Source organism: Squalius cephalus, assembly GCF_949319135.1.
Source record: "Squalius cephalus genome assembly, chromosome: 25".
Lineage (NCBI taxonomy): Eukaryota > Metazoa > Chordata > Actinopteri > Cypriniformes > Leuciscidae > Squalius > Squalius cephalus.
The window spans coordinates 29,040,704-29,058,203 of NC_137146.1; the positions used below are offsets into that span (position 1 = coordinate 29,040,704).

Sequence of the window (17,500 nt, forward strand, 5' to 3'; positions counted from 1 at the left end):
GTCCCTCACCATCCACAGTGTACACGACCAGATGAGGAAGACGAAGGTCAGCCAGCTCACATACGTGATGCTCCAAGCCTGGGAGGAAGGTCAGGGGAAATTAAAGGAGTAGTTCACTTTAAAATTAAAATTAGCCCATGATTTACTCAGCCTGAAGTCATCCTAGGTGTACATGACATTCTTCTTTCAGACGAATACAATCAGAGTTATATTAAAAAATGTCCTGGCTCTTCCAAGCTTTATAATGGGAGTGAATGGCAGTTTTGAAGTCCATAAAAGTGCATCTATCCATCATAAAAGTGCATCTATCCATCATAAAAGTGCATCTATCCATCATAAAAGTGCATCTATCCATCATACAAGTGCATCTATCCATCATAAAAGTGCATCTATCATCATAAAAGTGCATCTATCATCATAAAAGTGCATCTATCCATGATAAAAGTGCATCTATCCATCATAAAAGTGCATCTATCATCATAAAAGTGCATCTATCCATCATAAAAGCGCATCTATCATCATAAAAGTGCATCTATCCATCATAAAAGTGCATCTATCATCATAAAAGCGCATCTATCCATCATAAAAGTGCATCTATCCATCATAAAAGTGCATCTATCATCATAAAAGTGCATCTATCCATCATAAAATGTATCTATCCATCATAAAAGTGCATCTGTCCATCATAAAAGTGCATCTATCCATCATAAAAGCGCATCTATCCATCATAAAAGTGCATCTGTCCATCATAAAAGTGCATCTATCCATCATAAAAGCGCATCTATCCATCATAAAAGTGCATCTATCCATCATAAAAGTGCATCTATCCATCATAAAAGTGCATCTATCCATCATAAAAGTGCATCTATCCATCATAAAAGTGCATCTATCCATCATAAAAGCGCATCTATCCATCATAAAAGTGCATCTGTCCATCATAAAAGTGCATCTATCCATCATAAAAGTGCATCTATCCATCATAAAAGTGCATCTATCCATCATAAAATGTATCTATCCATCATAAAAGTGCATCTATCCATCATAAAAGTGCATCTGTCCATCATAAAAGTGCATCTATCCATCATAAAATGCATCTATCCATCATAAAAGTGCATCTATCCATCATAAAAGTGCATCTATCCATCATAAAGGAACTCCACATGGCTCCGGGGACTTCTACTTTTATGGACTTCAAAACTGTTGGTTGTAATTTCCACTGTTCTTCAGGAGAGAGCAGTGCCACTCCGTCCAATTGGTGCATGTCTTCGGTAAAATACGGGTTTGTGTACATTTTATTTGATGTATAAATTCGTTATTGTGCTGTAAATTGTTTAATTTTCTGAAAAGCAACATACAATGTGAGTCACCTACACGAGTGTATTAAAATATGAAATATGCAATATTGTAAAAAAATAAATAAAGGAATAATCATGCAAACCAGTGGTTGTGTGGAGTATTTTTTTTTTAAAGATTAGAGGATTTAAGTTAATCCGTAAACATTAATTCATATATGAAGTAAAATAAAAAATAAAAATGCTAGTACTATAGTAAAAAATGTATCAACCCGGTATGATGGGTTAAATCAAACCATTGTGCTGGGTTAAATAAACAACCCAATTTGTTGGGTAAAATGTGTTCTGTCCTATATTTACCCAGCCCTTGGGTTGAAAACAACCCAAATTGGGTTGTTTTTAACCCAGTGTGTTTTAGAGTCTATCTGAGTATTTTTATGAGTATGAGTACACGAGTGCAGTATCGGGCCCATCCCTAATTTTAACATAAAACAATCTTACACAGTTCACCATTGAAATAATGTCTTTAAATGAATGAGGCATGTGAGATCCAACCATACTTTAGTACATCACATCTCAAAGATCACCAACAGGGGACCTCCATTTTGCACATTTGTGCACATGGTACACATTACCTAGTGTGTGCAGATCTGTCTGGGTAATGACCAAATTGGCCCCCTAAGGGAAGGCCGGGAGTCTAAAATGCTCCTGAAAGGGAGGACTGTCATGCTCACCATCATAGCAATGAGAGCGCAGATGTAGCTCTGCTTCATGATAAACCTGAAGGCCTTCACCACAGAGTTCACACGCACAACACCAAGCGCCTGCGGAACCTCGGAAAGCTCAACATACGTCGAGTCCATCTTGTAAACACCGCAGTCCATTTTCACTGAAAAACAAACATGTATTCTAAGAAAAACGAGGTTGGATTCTGTGAATCATCTAATATCTTCGCCCTTGAACATGAATGGAAGCTTTGCCTGCATATATCTGGAAAATCTGGACCAAAAAAAAAACTTCCCAAAATGTATGGAAAATATTTAAGAAATAGAGTGCAGATGTTTATGGCAAACCTGTGAAAGTATGTATGTGGTGGATCAAATCCTTTTCCACTACATGTTTATGTGCAGCGCAACCACAAATCTTAACCAGTATTTCTGTCTTGTTTTCAAGTAAATATATATATAAACATCCCTAAAGCAGAGAGATTTACTTGAGAAGAGAAATTGTGTAAGATAGTGTTTTCAGAGAATATATATTTTTATTTCAATTTGTTTTTACACCATTGTCAATCTTTTTTTCTTTTAATAAAAAATAAAAAATAATATGGTATTGAATATATTAATCTATCCATTATCTATCTATATTTTTTCTACACATCTATCTATCTATCTATCTATCTATCTATCTATATATCTATCTATCTATCTATCTATCTGTCCATCTATATATCTATCTGTCTATCTATCTATCTATCTATCTATCTATCTATCTATCTATCTATCTATCTATCTATCTATCTATCTGTCTGTCTATCTATATGTCTATCTATCTGTCTATCTATCTATCCATCTATCCATCTATCCATCTGTCTATCTGTCTATCTATCTATCTGTCTATCTATATGTCTATCTGTCTATCTATCTATCTATCTATCTATCTATCTATCTATCTATCTATCTATCCATCTATCTATCCATCTATCTATCTATCTATCTATCTTACATTAAAGCTTCAGAAGTGATTCAGTCAAGAGTAGTGAGTGATTTTCTCTGTCTTTTGTTTTTTGATTTGCATTAATGATGACATCACAGCAGCAGGTTTATTAGGCTACTGTCACTTTAAGATTACTAAAACTGTTTTTGTAATAAAAAAAAAAAGCGATGGTTAGCCTCACACACACACACATATATATATATATACACTATATACTATTTTTTGATTGCCATTTTGCATCTAAAGCCAAAAATTGGGGGGGGGGGGGGGGGGGTTACTGGACAATAAGACAATATTGTTTAATTACAAAAAGAGTTTTAGTAATTTATTGAACCTACTTGGAATGCTATAAAAGAAAATGGTTTTGCTAGGAAAAATAGTCTTGTCAGTTTTTTTTCCTGGAAACCATTTGGCTGAACTTTCACCCCATAAACACTGCGCCGCTCCAGAGCATTAGTGTGGTCACAGGACAGGGGAAGACTTACGTAAGAGAAGTCTTAAGATAAGTAACATAAGATTTTATTAATGGTTTTTAAAGCATTGCATAACATGTCCCCAAACTATTGCTGACCTTTTAGGATCTTACATATCAGGTAGGACATTAAGATCAACCAACCAATTTGTGCTGGCGGTCCCTTATTCTAAAAAGAAGTCAAAGGGTGACCGAGCTTTTCCAGTTGTGGCTCCCAAGTCTTCCCCTTCATATCCGGCTAGCTCAAACAATAGAAATCTTTACGTCTCATCTTTTTAACTTAGCTTTTAGTTAAGGGTATTGTACATTGTAGTTATAACTTATTTTCATTTAGTTTTATTTCTCTCTGCACTGATCTCATTATACAGTTGTGTGAGGGGTATGTCTAAGAGTGTGTAGTCATGCCTTCATCTGCTAGGCTTGATACATGTATGTTTTATTGTTTTTAGTTAACTGTGAAGCACTTTGGGCAACGATGTTGCTATATAAATAAATAAAGTTGAAGTTACGTGGATCAGACTCGGGTTGGCTTGGTCTATAATGAGGGGTTGAGTAGAGCTCCACAGACTTCGGTCCATTCTCATGAGGAACTGACGTGAAGTCCAGCGAAGCTCCGTTAGACGTGACAATCAACACCTGAGAGAGTTCAGAAGCACTATAACATCAGTATTTATAATGCCTTCATTACTGCCAGGCTCAAGTAATAATCTATGGTTCTGGGTGATCAGCAGACGAACACAAACCTCGGGTGAGTTGTAGCCATGTTGAGTGGAGAGCAGCTGAAACATGCAAGAGAACAACTCATGATGACTATTCATCCATCACATCTTAACAACAACTCACAGCAAGTATATGTTTGCTACACAAACAAGCATTTTAAATGGTTAAATGGTGGAAGACTGTAATAGTAAACGTGAAAATGAGTGATGTGGAGTTATGGACATGGTCAAGTGTTTGATTGTGAGATGCAGACTCGTACATTTCTCTCGTCTGTGCGATAGTGTGCCATCCTCCACAGCTGCCTCCTCCTGTCCGCGGTGTACACCGCATTATTGCTGTCAGGAGATTCGGCTTCCTCTCCTCCCTCCGGCTCGCCCTCGCTCTCTTTCACCTGCTGATGAAGAGGCACAATCATAATCATAAATGTGCTGCATATACAGTCAAACACACATTTATTCAGACACATTTCTCACATCATCATCAGTTTATTCGCTATAGTTTAGAAAATGGTGATAAAATATGAGCAGAACTCAGTTGATATTTGACTGGTTTTGTCCGTCCTTCTGTTAGACTGTCTCACACATGAATTATGTTGAATATCTGTCAGCTGTTAAATTTAACTACACAATTAGATAATACCAGTTTAGCTCAACCAGTCACCAAGCAATGCTTCATTGTGTTCAGTCTGTGTGTAAAAAGAGCATTAGCAATTAAAGAAAACACACTTCAGCAAAACATGATCAGCTCAAAGTGTCCCAATCATTTCTGCTCCCACATTTGTATAAATGTCACTGGTAGTCTCTGAATGAAGAATTATTGGGTATAATATGTCACAGTTTACTTTATTTTGCTCTCCTCACTTGCATAAATGAACTATAGTGTCCTGCACACACTAGTAAAGAAAATATCAAAAATTATATCTTGTGTCTGAATAATTTTGGATTTGACTGTATATGTTGATGAATTTTCCCTTTAAAGTGCCCTATTATGCTTTTTTTGGATATTGCCTTTCATGTAGTGTGTAATAAAGCTGTTTGTGAATATAAAAGTTCTGCAAAGTTTACAGATCAAAGTGAAGAAAGAAGTGACTCTGAACTGCCGGAAACGAGTATCAGGAATAGGAACAACAGAAAACAGTGTTCAAAACATTTTACTTTCGTAATACGATGAAGAATACCTCAGTGAAAAACAGAGGAAGAAGAAGAAGAAGAAGAAGAAGAAGAAGAGTGTAATCTGACCATGTCTTCTGACTCCTGAAGCCAGAGGCGGATGAGTGTGGCCAGAGTGTAATACAGCACCAAGAGCATGATGGGATTGACAAAGTGGTGCCACGGCAGGTCAGGGTTCACTGTAAACATCCAGGTGTGTGAGCAGTCCGTCTTCACCACCGGAGAAATGCCAAACAGACTGAGGGAAAGAGAGAGGAACATTATACATTCATTAAAAATACATTACAGAAAACTACTGAGATTCTGCAAGAATACAGTGAAGGTATCCGATATTAAATTAATGGATGCGAGTCATGAACACAATATATATATATATTGATGAGACTAACCCCTAACCCTATATATATTGTCTTCATGACTCGCATGAAACTACTGTATATATGTGTCATATATATATATATATATATATGACACATATATACAGTAGTCAACATTTAAAGTGGATCAAAAAAGTTCATCAAAGTTGTCCTAAGACAAGAACTGGTATTGTTCAAAATTCATGTATAACTTTGATGAAAGGTTATGATCCACTTCAAATGTGGACTACTGTATGTATGATATATATATGTGTGTGTGTGTGTGTGTGTGTGTGTGTGTGTGTGTGTGTGTGTGTGTGTGTGTGTGTGTGTGTGTGTGTGTGTGTGTGTGTGTGTGTGTGTGTGTGTGTGTGTGTGTGTGTGTGTGTGTGTGTGTGTGTGATGTAATGATCTGGGAAAGAAAAATAAGATTATCACCCAATCAAAAAGCACTTTACTACATTTTTCAACCGTAAGAGAAGATCTGCTAATTCACTCCAGATTTCTCAGGGTTAAACTTGTGTTTATTTTCCCTTTTTTTACTCTCTCTCTTTCAGTGGAAGCTAAATTGGACAGCTAAGGAAGAAAATAACAGCAGATGCCTATTTAACAGGGTATACAAGTGGAAAAAAGGAATGAATAAAGAGAAAACAGAAGTACAGCCCAAGATTAGGACACTCTCAACAGCTCTTCATTCCCAAATAAAACATTATAATTTGAGACAGGAGTGTCATTCCCATTCAGAATAAAGAGACGTGGCTTTGAATGTAACTTACATTAATTACACATATAACCAATATTTGGTGTCATATTTAGCTGAAGAAATCTATAAAACGGCAACTTCTCGCAGCTAAAACCCCACTGAAAATGGATAAGGTGACAAACACACGCTCACTGGGTTTTATAGTTCTGGTGCCGTTAGTTAAATGACTGTGGTTTGCCAGATGTTCGTTTTGCAGCTACCTCATGCCATCGAGAAAATATGAAGTCAGAATATCTCGCCTTTCATGATTCATCCAAACCCTAAGCGTGACATCCAAGTCCTAATACCACGGCTGAAAATAACGAGTTTAAGCGCAGAAATGTTGCTGCTATTTATAATGCAGAGGCCAATGCATAATAAACACTCTCTAAAGCAGAAGAAGGTGCCATGAGGACGGCAGACACAAATCATAAAGATCTTTAATCACAACTGTTAGAACGCATAAATCTGTCATGTGTCTCCTCTAGATTCAGAGGAGATCTGAACTACGCCTCAAACTTATCAAATAATAAATAAAATAAATAAATGAAATAAAAACTTGCCAACGTCTGCATTTTGCTTACAAATCTTTTATTTTTCAGAGACCATTTATTTATTTTTTTGGGATGTCTTGGATGTCACACTTAGGGTTTGGATGAATCATGAAAGGCGAAATATTCTGACTTCATATTTTCTCTTTTAAAAAATATTAATTTTATAGCTCTATATTTTTAATCTACGTCCATTATTGTATCATTTACATCTATTTTTATTAGGGCTGTCAAACGATTAATCATGATTAATCTCATCCAATATAAAAATTTGTTTTTACATAATATATGTGTGTGTACGGTGTATAATTATTTTCTATATATAAATACACACACATGCATATATTTTTAAGAAAAATGTGTTATTTATATATAAAATATTTATATATAATATAAATTATATATAATATAAATATATATACACAGTATATACATGCAAATATTTCTTAAATATATACATGCATGTGTGTGTATTTATATATAGAAAATAATTATACACCGTACACACACATATATTATGTAAAAACAAACGTTTATTTTGGATGCGATTAATCGCGATTAATCTTTTGACAGCCCTAATTTTTATGTGTACAAAAGTTTGGGGTAGGTAACATTTTAAAAATTTTCTGAAAGAAGTTTTTTCTACTTACCAAATCTGCATTTATTTGATCAAAAATACAGTAAAAACAGTGAAATATGAATTATGATGTAAAATTGCAGTTATTTTATGTGAATACTAAAGTGCAATTTATTCCTGTGATCAAAGCTGAATGTTCAGCATCATTACTCCAGTCTTCAGTGTCACATGATCCTTCAGAAATCACTCTAATATGATGATTTGATGCTCAAGAAACATTTATGATTATTATCAATGTCGATAAATGTTGTGGTGCTCGATATTTTTGTGGAAACTGATTCTTTGATGAATAGAAAGCATTTATTTGAAATAGAAATCTTTTGTAATATCAGAAACGCATTTACTGATCAATTAAATGAATCCTTGCTGAATACAATTGTGAATTTCTTTACATTTTTTGTACTTAAATGAAATATGATGCATCCACTGAGCTTTTCAAACTATGAACAAGTCGACTCTTGAGTAATATCTCCCGCATTGGTTGCTCCCAACAGACAAACCAACATAAAACCATTTGGTTCTAATCTCTGGGTTTGCTAAATCACATTTTTTTCTACCCAGAATAGACTCTTCTCTGGCATTTCCACAAGCCTAGTGTGTAATCAGAACTGCGTCCTCGCCACGAGAAGCTGGTAGCGATTGTGTTGTTTATGTGATTGTCAAAGAGAAGCTCTTTGTTTTTCGTCCCAGACGCAGCGGCTCGCAAATCGCCAAATGTTTTTCTAATAGGGTGTTTCTCAGGTTTTGTTTGAGAAAGAAATCTTGTAAAAACCACTTAATTCTATGTGGGTTTGGTAAAGCATATTTCTTCGCTTATGATTTGCTTTCTTTGCACGTTTGCCTCTTTTATTCTTCTCCTGCACATTGTATTTCTGAAAGGTATCAGGATTCCTTCACACGTCTGTGCATTTGGCTTGGCTCGTTTCACTTCGCTGTGTGTTTTCTGAGCTCGGTTCAAACCTCATCTGACATATTTGCAGTATCTATGTCTTTTATAGAGGCTTTGAATGCGTATGAGGTTTCAGGATGTGGATTCAACCCAAATAAGCGGAGCTACAATTTTAAAATTGGACCTTTCAGAGGTCAGAACGATTGTTTATTTGTAGTGTTTGCTCATGGGTTTGCCATTTTGAAGTCTTGTCGAGTAATCTAGTGTAACAGAGAGAACCCAAACAAACAGCCGAAGCTTTCAAAGCCCGTTTTCTAGAGTCTTGCTGTCAGCCTCGCGTTCGGGGGCGACGTTCGCAACGCATTTTAACGAGACGCAACAGTTGCACGATTATAGTCTCGTATCCGCCGCTAATGGGTCTTTCGGAGGCTTGCTGCTGCCGTTGGGGAATATTAGTGTCAGAATAATACAGGCCTGCCACTGGAGACTCACATCCAGGCTTCATTTAGAAGAATTGCATCTACCGTACTCAAAGGGTTTTCGAGTCACGTTTGATTGTTTTCTCTCTCTCGCATGCAGCAGCGCTCCCTGAAACCAGCTGTGTGATTTAAGCGCAGGCCAAGAGCCGTCCTGTCGTAATGAGAAACACCTGGGCTCTCCGAGGCCGCCGGCAACACCAAAACCAGTGGATTTTCATTCTGAAGCATCTAGATTTGCCTGTGGGAATATCGATTCATCATATTGATTCAACGGATCGCATGTGATTCGCGGATTAATTGCTAAGTTTAACAATCATAGAGTGAAAGTTTATCATTTGCATGTGTTTTCTTGCTAATTTACACATTCAAGCGATTTTAAACCATTCAAGGTTTTTCAGACAGCGCGTGAACAAATTCATCTTTTGCATATCCCTGCGCTTGAACGGACACATGCACACAAAATTAAGATAAAATACCCGTCTTGGCAAGTATTCTTCGGTTATGTCTTACACTGTGTCCTAACCAGAAGCAATGCGATAAGATTCCAGCGACAAATAATGTGTCTGTCCAACACTAGACGCGACACGCAAGATGCGTCAAAATCAATCACAACCCACAGCCAATCAGAACAGCGTGTGAGCGGAGACAGCCAATCAGAACAGCGTGTGGGTGGAGTGGAGTCAGCCAATCAGAACAGCGTGTGGGCAGAGTCAGCCAATCAGAACAGCGTGTGAGCGGAGACAACCAATCAGAACAGCGTGTGGGCGGAGTGGAGTCAGCCAATCAGAACAGTGTGTGGGCGGAATGGAGTCAGCCAATCAGAACAGTGTGTGGGCGGAGTGGAGTCAGCCAATCAGAACAGTGTGTGGGCGGAATGGAGTCAGCCAATCAGAACAGTGTGTGGGCGGAGTGGAGTCAGCCAATCAGAACAGTGTGTGGGCGGAGTCAGCCAATCAGAACAGCGTGTGGGCGGAGACAGCCAATCAGAACAGAGTGTGGGCGGAGACAGCCTCAAAGCTGGAGCACTAAATGATATTCAAAGTCACATTACACGTGTTTAACATTACATAAAGAGCATAAGCTGAGATTATCATCGCCACACTTTGTGTTTATTGTTCCAGCGCGACGTCAGAAAAATAGAAACCGTTTCTAAAATAGAATAATCATGTGTCGCCGTCGCGGCTGGTTAGGACAAACACACTGATTAACGTGGAAAACATACCTTTTATCGCGCGCCGCAACGTCACGTGTAGTTAGGACACGGTGTTAAGTGAACATAAACAGTTGAGAAAGAAATTGGATGTGTAACATTATATTGGATTCATGCATTCGCTCTTAAAGTGACTTTAAGCCCATTAAATGTAATTTTCCTAAGTATAACATAAGGTTTAGAAAACTTCACTGTAAGTGTTTAACGGAGCGAGCAAGTTCAATCCAAGTCTTCTAACAAGACACGATTGGACGCTTTATATGATAAACTAATTATTATTTAGCTGTTTTTCACATTAAATGCACATAAAGCACATCTTATATGGTTAACAGAAGCTCAAACGTGCGTGCGTCACGTGCAAAAACATGTTTATTATATTAAGTACTAATGTATGGATCTAATATAATGTTACACATCAGATTTTTCACATCCTCAACCTTTTACATTCAATTAAGACATAACTGACGTGAATCCTCGCCTAGACCGATATTCTGAGATAATTCTGTGCTTCTGTACGTCTGCTTTCAAGAAAGTAGGTAAATGCGAACATCAGACGCAAATGCTTTGCTTCTAAAGGACATACGCAACCTTTTTATTAATATATGATGAGAGTAATTTATTTTATTACAATAAAACAGCGTATTAATATGAATGATAGGCCTATTTAATTACATTTTTGAAATCGATTCTTTAGTTTTTATGCATCGATGCAGAATCGTTCACATCATCATTGCAAAAACGATTATATTCCAACATTCACTAAATTACCTCCACAGATAAAATGAAAGTCATACAGGTTTGAAACAACACAAAGGTTAGTGAATGACTACGAAATGAACATGGAGTCAAATCAAACCATCAGACCTAAGTGATCAAGAACGTCCAGCTTAACATGCAGCTCATATTCCATAAACCTTATACCAATAAAAAATCATTAGTGTAGAGTTTGATATTCCATGTCTGTTGCACTTTACTGAGGACTTTCCTGGAGCTAAACGCTGGACAGAAGCCATAGACAACACAGAACTAAATCAAGATTTCTCAAAGCAACGTGAATATTGACTCTTTAAATCAAACTTTTTGAAATGGAGTGTGACAGTCGGTCGTTTTTGGTTTGAGATGCAAACTAACACTGCCAAGCTCAAACGAGCCCGATGAAGACCGATGAGCCGGACAGGAGACAGGCTCCTTTAATCTAGCCAGATATACATGCTATCAAACCACATGAGCTCTTCAATAATTAATGCACATCATCAAATATTCCCTTACTTTCTGTATGAACCCTCTAGAAGTTGGGTTACTATAACTAAATCTGAAACTAAAACCCATTCAAAATCATTTACTTGAAATAAAATAAACATTAACTGAAATAAAATATATTGGAAAAAATAAACATTTTATTCCAGTTAGATGCCAAAGCAACATTTCTCGTTTTCATTTAGTTTAACTTGATGTGATGTACTGTACTAAAATAACTAAAACTAAAAATGAATACAGACAAATTAAATAAAAATATGACAAAACCCAAATATTACTAAAACTTTATCTAAAATTAAAATGAAAACAGACCATATACAAATAAAAACTGTAATTATATCTCAGTGATCATCAATGAGCATGCAGAACCAGAACTGTCCATTAATGTTCATCCTTTAATCACTTTAATGACAGCTTGACCTCAATGCCTGGATGAGATCGACACCGGATAGTCGCTGTAACGCCACAAGGCTAAACAGGCTAGGTCGCTAGATTAGCATGATTGAGCCCATCGGCCACCAGACAGACGAGCTCACATGTAGGATTCCCGCTCGCCGGATCGTTCTAATTGAATTCTCCTTTTGTGTTTGGTTTTCAGCCGCTCTGTAATCTCATTGGCCACAGTAAGGGGATCCGGCCGCACGCGGGCTTTACGTGCAAAACGAGCAACAGCATCAATCAAAGCGTTCAGCCGCTCGAGTGCAGATCCACAAACTCAAGCAAGTCGAGCATTGGTGCTCATCGACAGGATGATTTAAAAAGGGTGGGAACGCGTCGGCAAAACTGATCCTCAGTACATTTGTTCACTGCAAAATAGACGTTTTGTCTTGTTTCCAGTCCAAATTTTTAAAAATATTCTTAAATCAAGATGCATTTACTAAAGTAGTAAAATGCCATAAGATATTATGTCTTGTTTTCAGGGCGGGAAAAAATCTAAATGAAGTGAGTTTTTGCTTAAAACAAGCAAAATTATCCAGCAATGGGGTAAGAAAAATAATCTTGTTTCCGTTTGAATTAATTTTTTTTTTTTTACCCCATTGGCAGATCATTTCGCTTGTTTTAAGCAAAAACTCACTTCATTTTGATCTTTTTCCCCCAGAAAACAAGACATAATATCTTATGGCACTTTACTCATCTAGTAAATGCATCTTGATTTAAGAATTTTTTGATATTTGAACTGCAAACAAGACTAAGTACTAAGTAAGAAAATCTTTTTTTGCAGTGGGGCTTTTACAGCACCAGTGTTCTTGATACCCAACTTCATTACATACCCCATTAAAGTCACCATGAAATCTAGTTTTTATGGAATATTGCAGTGTTTATTCTAAATGATTAATCAGTGAACATCATTAATGTGTTAACCTCATGTTCCTGGTAATCTTGAATGAGAATAAGTTCCTCTTGCAGCATCTCTTCTCTTCTCTGATGATGTGGGCGGGGCTATAACCTGTCACTCACATGAGATCAGCCAATAGCAAACCACAACCATCCAATCAATTCCCTACAGACACAACCAAGCCCCGCCCACATCTGTTCTTGTTCCAGAAGCGTTTCACTCAGATATACGACACAATAGAAAAGACGAGCGACTTTAAACCTCGGCTTTGAAAGGCTCAGGCTCTGTGGTCTCACCTGGCGTAACTGTTCCCGGGAGGAACGGCCTCCTGGAAGAACTGGAACTGGTATAGGAAGAGCATGACGAGGTGTCCTGCGCTGAAGATGGCCATGAGGACACACAGACAGCTGAAGAGCAGCGGGTCGAAGGACCGGCAGAAAGACCACCAGGTGCACAGGCCCAGGAAGGTGAAGAAATACACACTGGAGGTCAAAGACGGCAGCATCATTCCTGACACACACCGAGAGAAGGCAAAGGAAAGTCATTTGCAGTGTGTCCAAACCAGACATGATGTGATAAGATTCCAGCGACAACTGACGCAACTACGAGATGCGACAAAATCAATCAAAAATCACAGCCAATCAGAACAGCGTGTGGGCGGAGTCTCTCTGCAAGTGCACTGTATATGGGCGTAGTGTGTGTGACGTCATCTGTAGTGTTTCTGAAGAGTGTTTCTGAAGCCCAAAGTGGGCGGAGCCGCCGTCGCCATCTTGGCCGCGCGTCACTCCCGGATAATCGAAAATGGGTAAAGGCGGATTAGCTGAGGTGACGTGACGCTAACAGACAGCAGACAAACGCTAGTAGTGACAGCAGCGGCAATCTACCTGTCACTCAAGTGGCCACGCCCTTAATTATGCAGAACTTTAAGGCTTAAAGTTGCTGTAAAGTTGGGCATATTAACATGGGTGTCTATGGGATTGACTCTCTTTTGAAGCCTGTCTCTAGCGGCCAGTCGATGAACTGCAGTTTAAGTCACTTCTGTGTTGGATTCAAGAGAGAGACAGGAAGGTTGCCGCTTGGCACAGCACTCACAACTAAACGGATAAGCACATAATCAAATTAATAAATATTACACCATTTTAACATTAATAAAACACATACTGAGTGACTGAAACAGTCTCTTTGTTATTGAATACACTTGTTTGTTTGTCAATGTTCTGGTTTCCTTTTATTTATTTTCAAAATGTGAATTATCCATGGCTATAAAGGCCACGCAATGCTATTTGAACTCACACTTAATCAGGCTCTGAGATTATGATTATCATATTTGTATGTTGTTAAAATTTTGCTGGAAAAAATGGCAGGTTTCCTATTAAAATGACTGGACTTTGTCTGAGAAAATTCGGCGAACAGTAGTAAATGTGACGGCTCCAGACTGTGGGCGATGTTTTATTTATTTTTATTACAGAGCTTTTTGAAATACTTGATTCTGATTGGTCAGTTGCAACATTCCGAGGTCAGTTATTCGCCATCAATACTGCATTAGTGCCCGCCCCCTTTTTCAGTATTTTTTCCATTCATTTCTCCAAAAGTGATTTTTTTTAAAGTCTTAAAAGCCATGAACCAAGCCAACCAGTTACGAGGAGAATCACAACATTACAAACTTTGATTTGAAGCAAAACGTTTTTGAAAAAGAGGCAAAAAGACAAAAAGGTACAAGACTGTCTTAAAGTTTTTAGTGAGTGAAAGAACTACAATCCCATGAAGCATTGCAAACAGCATAATCAAATTAAAAATACTCATTGATTATACACACACAGAAATATATATATATACAGTATATATATATATATAATTAAGTATTTTGAGATCGACTATTACATCATTCACAGTGCTTCATGGGAGTGGGCGGAGCTAAAGAGCTATTCTGGCTCTGTGGTTGGTGGAATTTTCTGCATAGCATCATGGGTAATGTAGTTTTTCACAAGGAATTCTGCTGTTAAAAATTATTATTTTTAAAAATAAGTTGAAATAATGCGGGCTGACGGCTTCAGTAGAAGCAAATACTGTCATTATCCCTTATATGTTCCTTCTGTTGTGTGTCTAGGCTCAAAACCACTTGCTAGGAACTGTTTTCTTCATAGAAGCTTTGGGTTTAATGAGCTAATAAAATATGTCAACTCAATCCGCGAGATAATGTCATCGCGTCAGGTCCTGAACACCCTGTCGGGGTTTATTCTGCGATAACAACTGTCCGGATGCACATTATTATCCCTTACATATTTCTTTTGGTTTGAGCTTTGGGATATAACAACACACTTGAGCTTTTATTCATCCTCAGCTTATGAATGAATGCAGCGTATTGATCGCATGTGGTGAGTGATGTGGGTCTCAACACTACCCACCTGTGAGCCCCAATAATATGGTTACGACTACTTTTCCTGCAGTGGTAATCAGATTGCCAATGATTTCTTTGAGTTTGGACGCCACGTCTGCTATCTGCCGCAGGATCTTCATTTTGGTGCTTTCTTCGACATCGGCCTCCTCAAGTTCTCCTTCTCCTTCTCCTTCTTCTTCTTCTTCTTCATCCTCGGGAAGAGCACAGTCTTCATCGCCCAGCTCAAAGTCTTCGAACAGCAGATCGTCCTCAAGCTCCTGCTTCTCACTTTTCTTGTCTTCTTCTTCATCCTCCTTTTCCTGAAACATGACAGTACAGAAAGTATGAGTTTAAAATGTTCTCTTAAACTTTGTAATTTTACCTAAATCCAATGGTTGTACATACACACACACACACACACACACACACACACACACACACACGCTACTGCTGAAAAGTAAAGACATTAAAGAAATGCTGTTCTTTTAAACTTTCTATTCATCAAAGAATCCTGAAAAATAAAATGTATCACAGTTTTCACAACAATATGAAGCTGTTTTTAACATTGATAATAATCATAAATGTTTCTTGATTATCAAATCCTCACATTAGAGTGATTTCTGAAGGATCATGTGACACTGAAGACTGGAGTAATGATGCTGAACATTCAGCTTTGATCACAGGAATAAATTACACTTTACTATATATTCACATAGAGAACAGATGATTTACATTAGAATAATATTTCAGAATTTTACTGTTTTTACTGTATTTTTAATCAAATAAATGAAGCCTTGGTGAGCAGAAGAGTCTTCTTTAAAATCATTTTTAAAAACCGTACCGACCCTAAACTGGAATTATATATTCATAGAACATTTGGACATTTCTAAAATGCTTGGATTGGTCAGAAGTGCCACATTATTATGGGATATTGATGTACCAGTCTCTGTTATGAACCAGACGCTGATTAAAACTCCCAGGTGTATCCAGATTTCAGTGGTCTCTCACTGCTGATGACGTCATATCACATCCAGCGCAAGGAAAATAAAACATGCACAAGAAAAAAAAAAAAAATCTTAAGAATTCATGTGTTTTGCGTCAGAAGAATACGCTAAACTTCACTATAAAACCGAAGCTGAATCCACTGCTGTGTACTTTATGCCAATAACGGGCATTATTCCAAGATTCTTTATAAAAGGCATTAGAGAGTGACTTGTTCTCCTTCCTAATGAAGTTAACACAGGCTAAATGAATCCAGAAAGACTAGAACAGGATGAAGGTCTGAAGGCTTGATTAAATCCCGTCGGCCTGTTGAGACAGCGCTGTCTAGAAGCACTCTTCAAGCGTTTATGAAAGGAAATATGAGGGAAAAGTTCTTTATTCCTCCTTCAGAACAATGAAAAACTAGTTTTAAATAAAAAAAAAGAAAGAAAGTGAGAGGTATTTGCCGTGAAAACCAATGCTATGTAGTTGCTAGAGTGTTCAGGCGACATTTCTCATTTTAAGTTAATTATTAAAACTGAAATAAAATTTTATAGACATATAGTACAAAATCAAAAAACTTGTAAATTTAGTAAAAAATTACTAAAACTTTATAAAAAATAAAATGTAAACATTAAAACATTCAAAATATTAATAAAAACTATAATAAAATCTGAATGATACTAAATTAACAATGGCTTAAGTATGATTGTTAATGATTGTAAAAGTAGCAATACTTTGTCCTTGTTACATGTGTTACATGTACTTACCATAGTAATAACAGTAAATTATGCATAATTACATGCAACTAACCCTCAACCAAACCCTAATCCTACCCTAACCCTATAGTAAGTACATGTAGTTACTTAATATTACAGAGTACTTAAATATATACTTACATTGTAACAATGACTCCTTAAAATAAAGTGTAACCAAAAAATAATTAAAAATAAAGTAAAACAATATAAAAAATATTGAATAATAAATAAAATCACATGAATTAAGTATGAACAAAAGTAACTGTCATTCTTGAATAAGCAAATATCACTTTAAAACAATCTGTCAAATGTAATGTTAAGTATTATTATTATAGAATTCAAGTATTGTTACAACTAACAGTCCTCGATTTTGAGAAAATCTCTCAGTTCTAGAGTAAATCTGGCTAAAGTGAGCATCTCCGGCACAGATTTAATCAAATTCAAACCCATAACTCAGAGAAACTCAGTTCGTACTGTCAGAACATCCGTCAGGTTCAGATGAACACGTGTCTCGGGTCAGAGACCAGCTCGGTGAGTGATGCTCAAAAACAAAACTCA

The 17,500-nt window shown here is 37.0% G+C and overlaps 1 protein-coding gene across 3 annotated transcripts in view; it reads right to left on the bottom strand.

Annotated features, from left to right (window-relative positions):
* Positions 1-17,500, bottom strand: part of piezo2a (piezo-type mechanosensitive ion channel component 2a) — a 233,351-nt gene that overhangs the window by 89,390 nt on the left and 126,461 nt on the right. For 2 of the 3 annotated variants that reach the window (XM_079863153.1, XM_079863154.1), the window contains 8 exons: positions 15,232-15,523; positions 13,123-13,336; positions 5,439-5,607; positions 4,460-4,594; positions 4,224-4,259; positions 3,990-4,116; positions 2,027-2,181; positions 1-78 (listed from right to left, as the gene is read on the bottom strand). The exon at positions 1-78 is cut by the window's left edge and continues 153 nt beyond it. In XM_079863153.1, the coding sequence (XP_079719279.1) occupies positions 1-78; positions 2,027-2,181; positions 3,990-4,116; positions 4,224-4,259; positions 4,460-4,594; positions 5,439-5,607; positions 13,123-13,336; positions 15,232-15,523 (1,206 nt within the window). The remainder of the gene's footprint in view (positions 79-2,026; positions 2,182-3,989; positions 4,117-4,223; positions 4,260-4,459; positions 4,595-5,438; positions 5,608-13,122; positions 13,337-15,231; positions 15,524-17,500) is intronic. The other variant, XM_079863155.1, reaches the window with a different exon arrangement.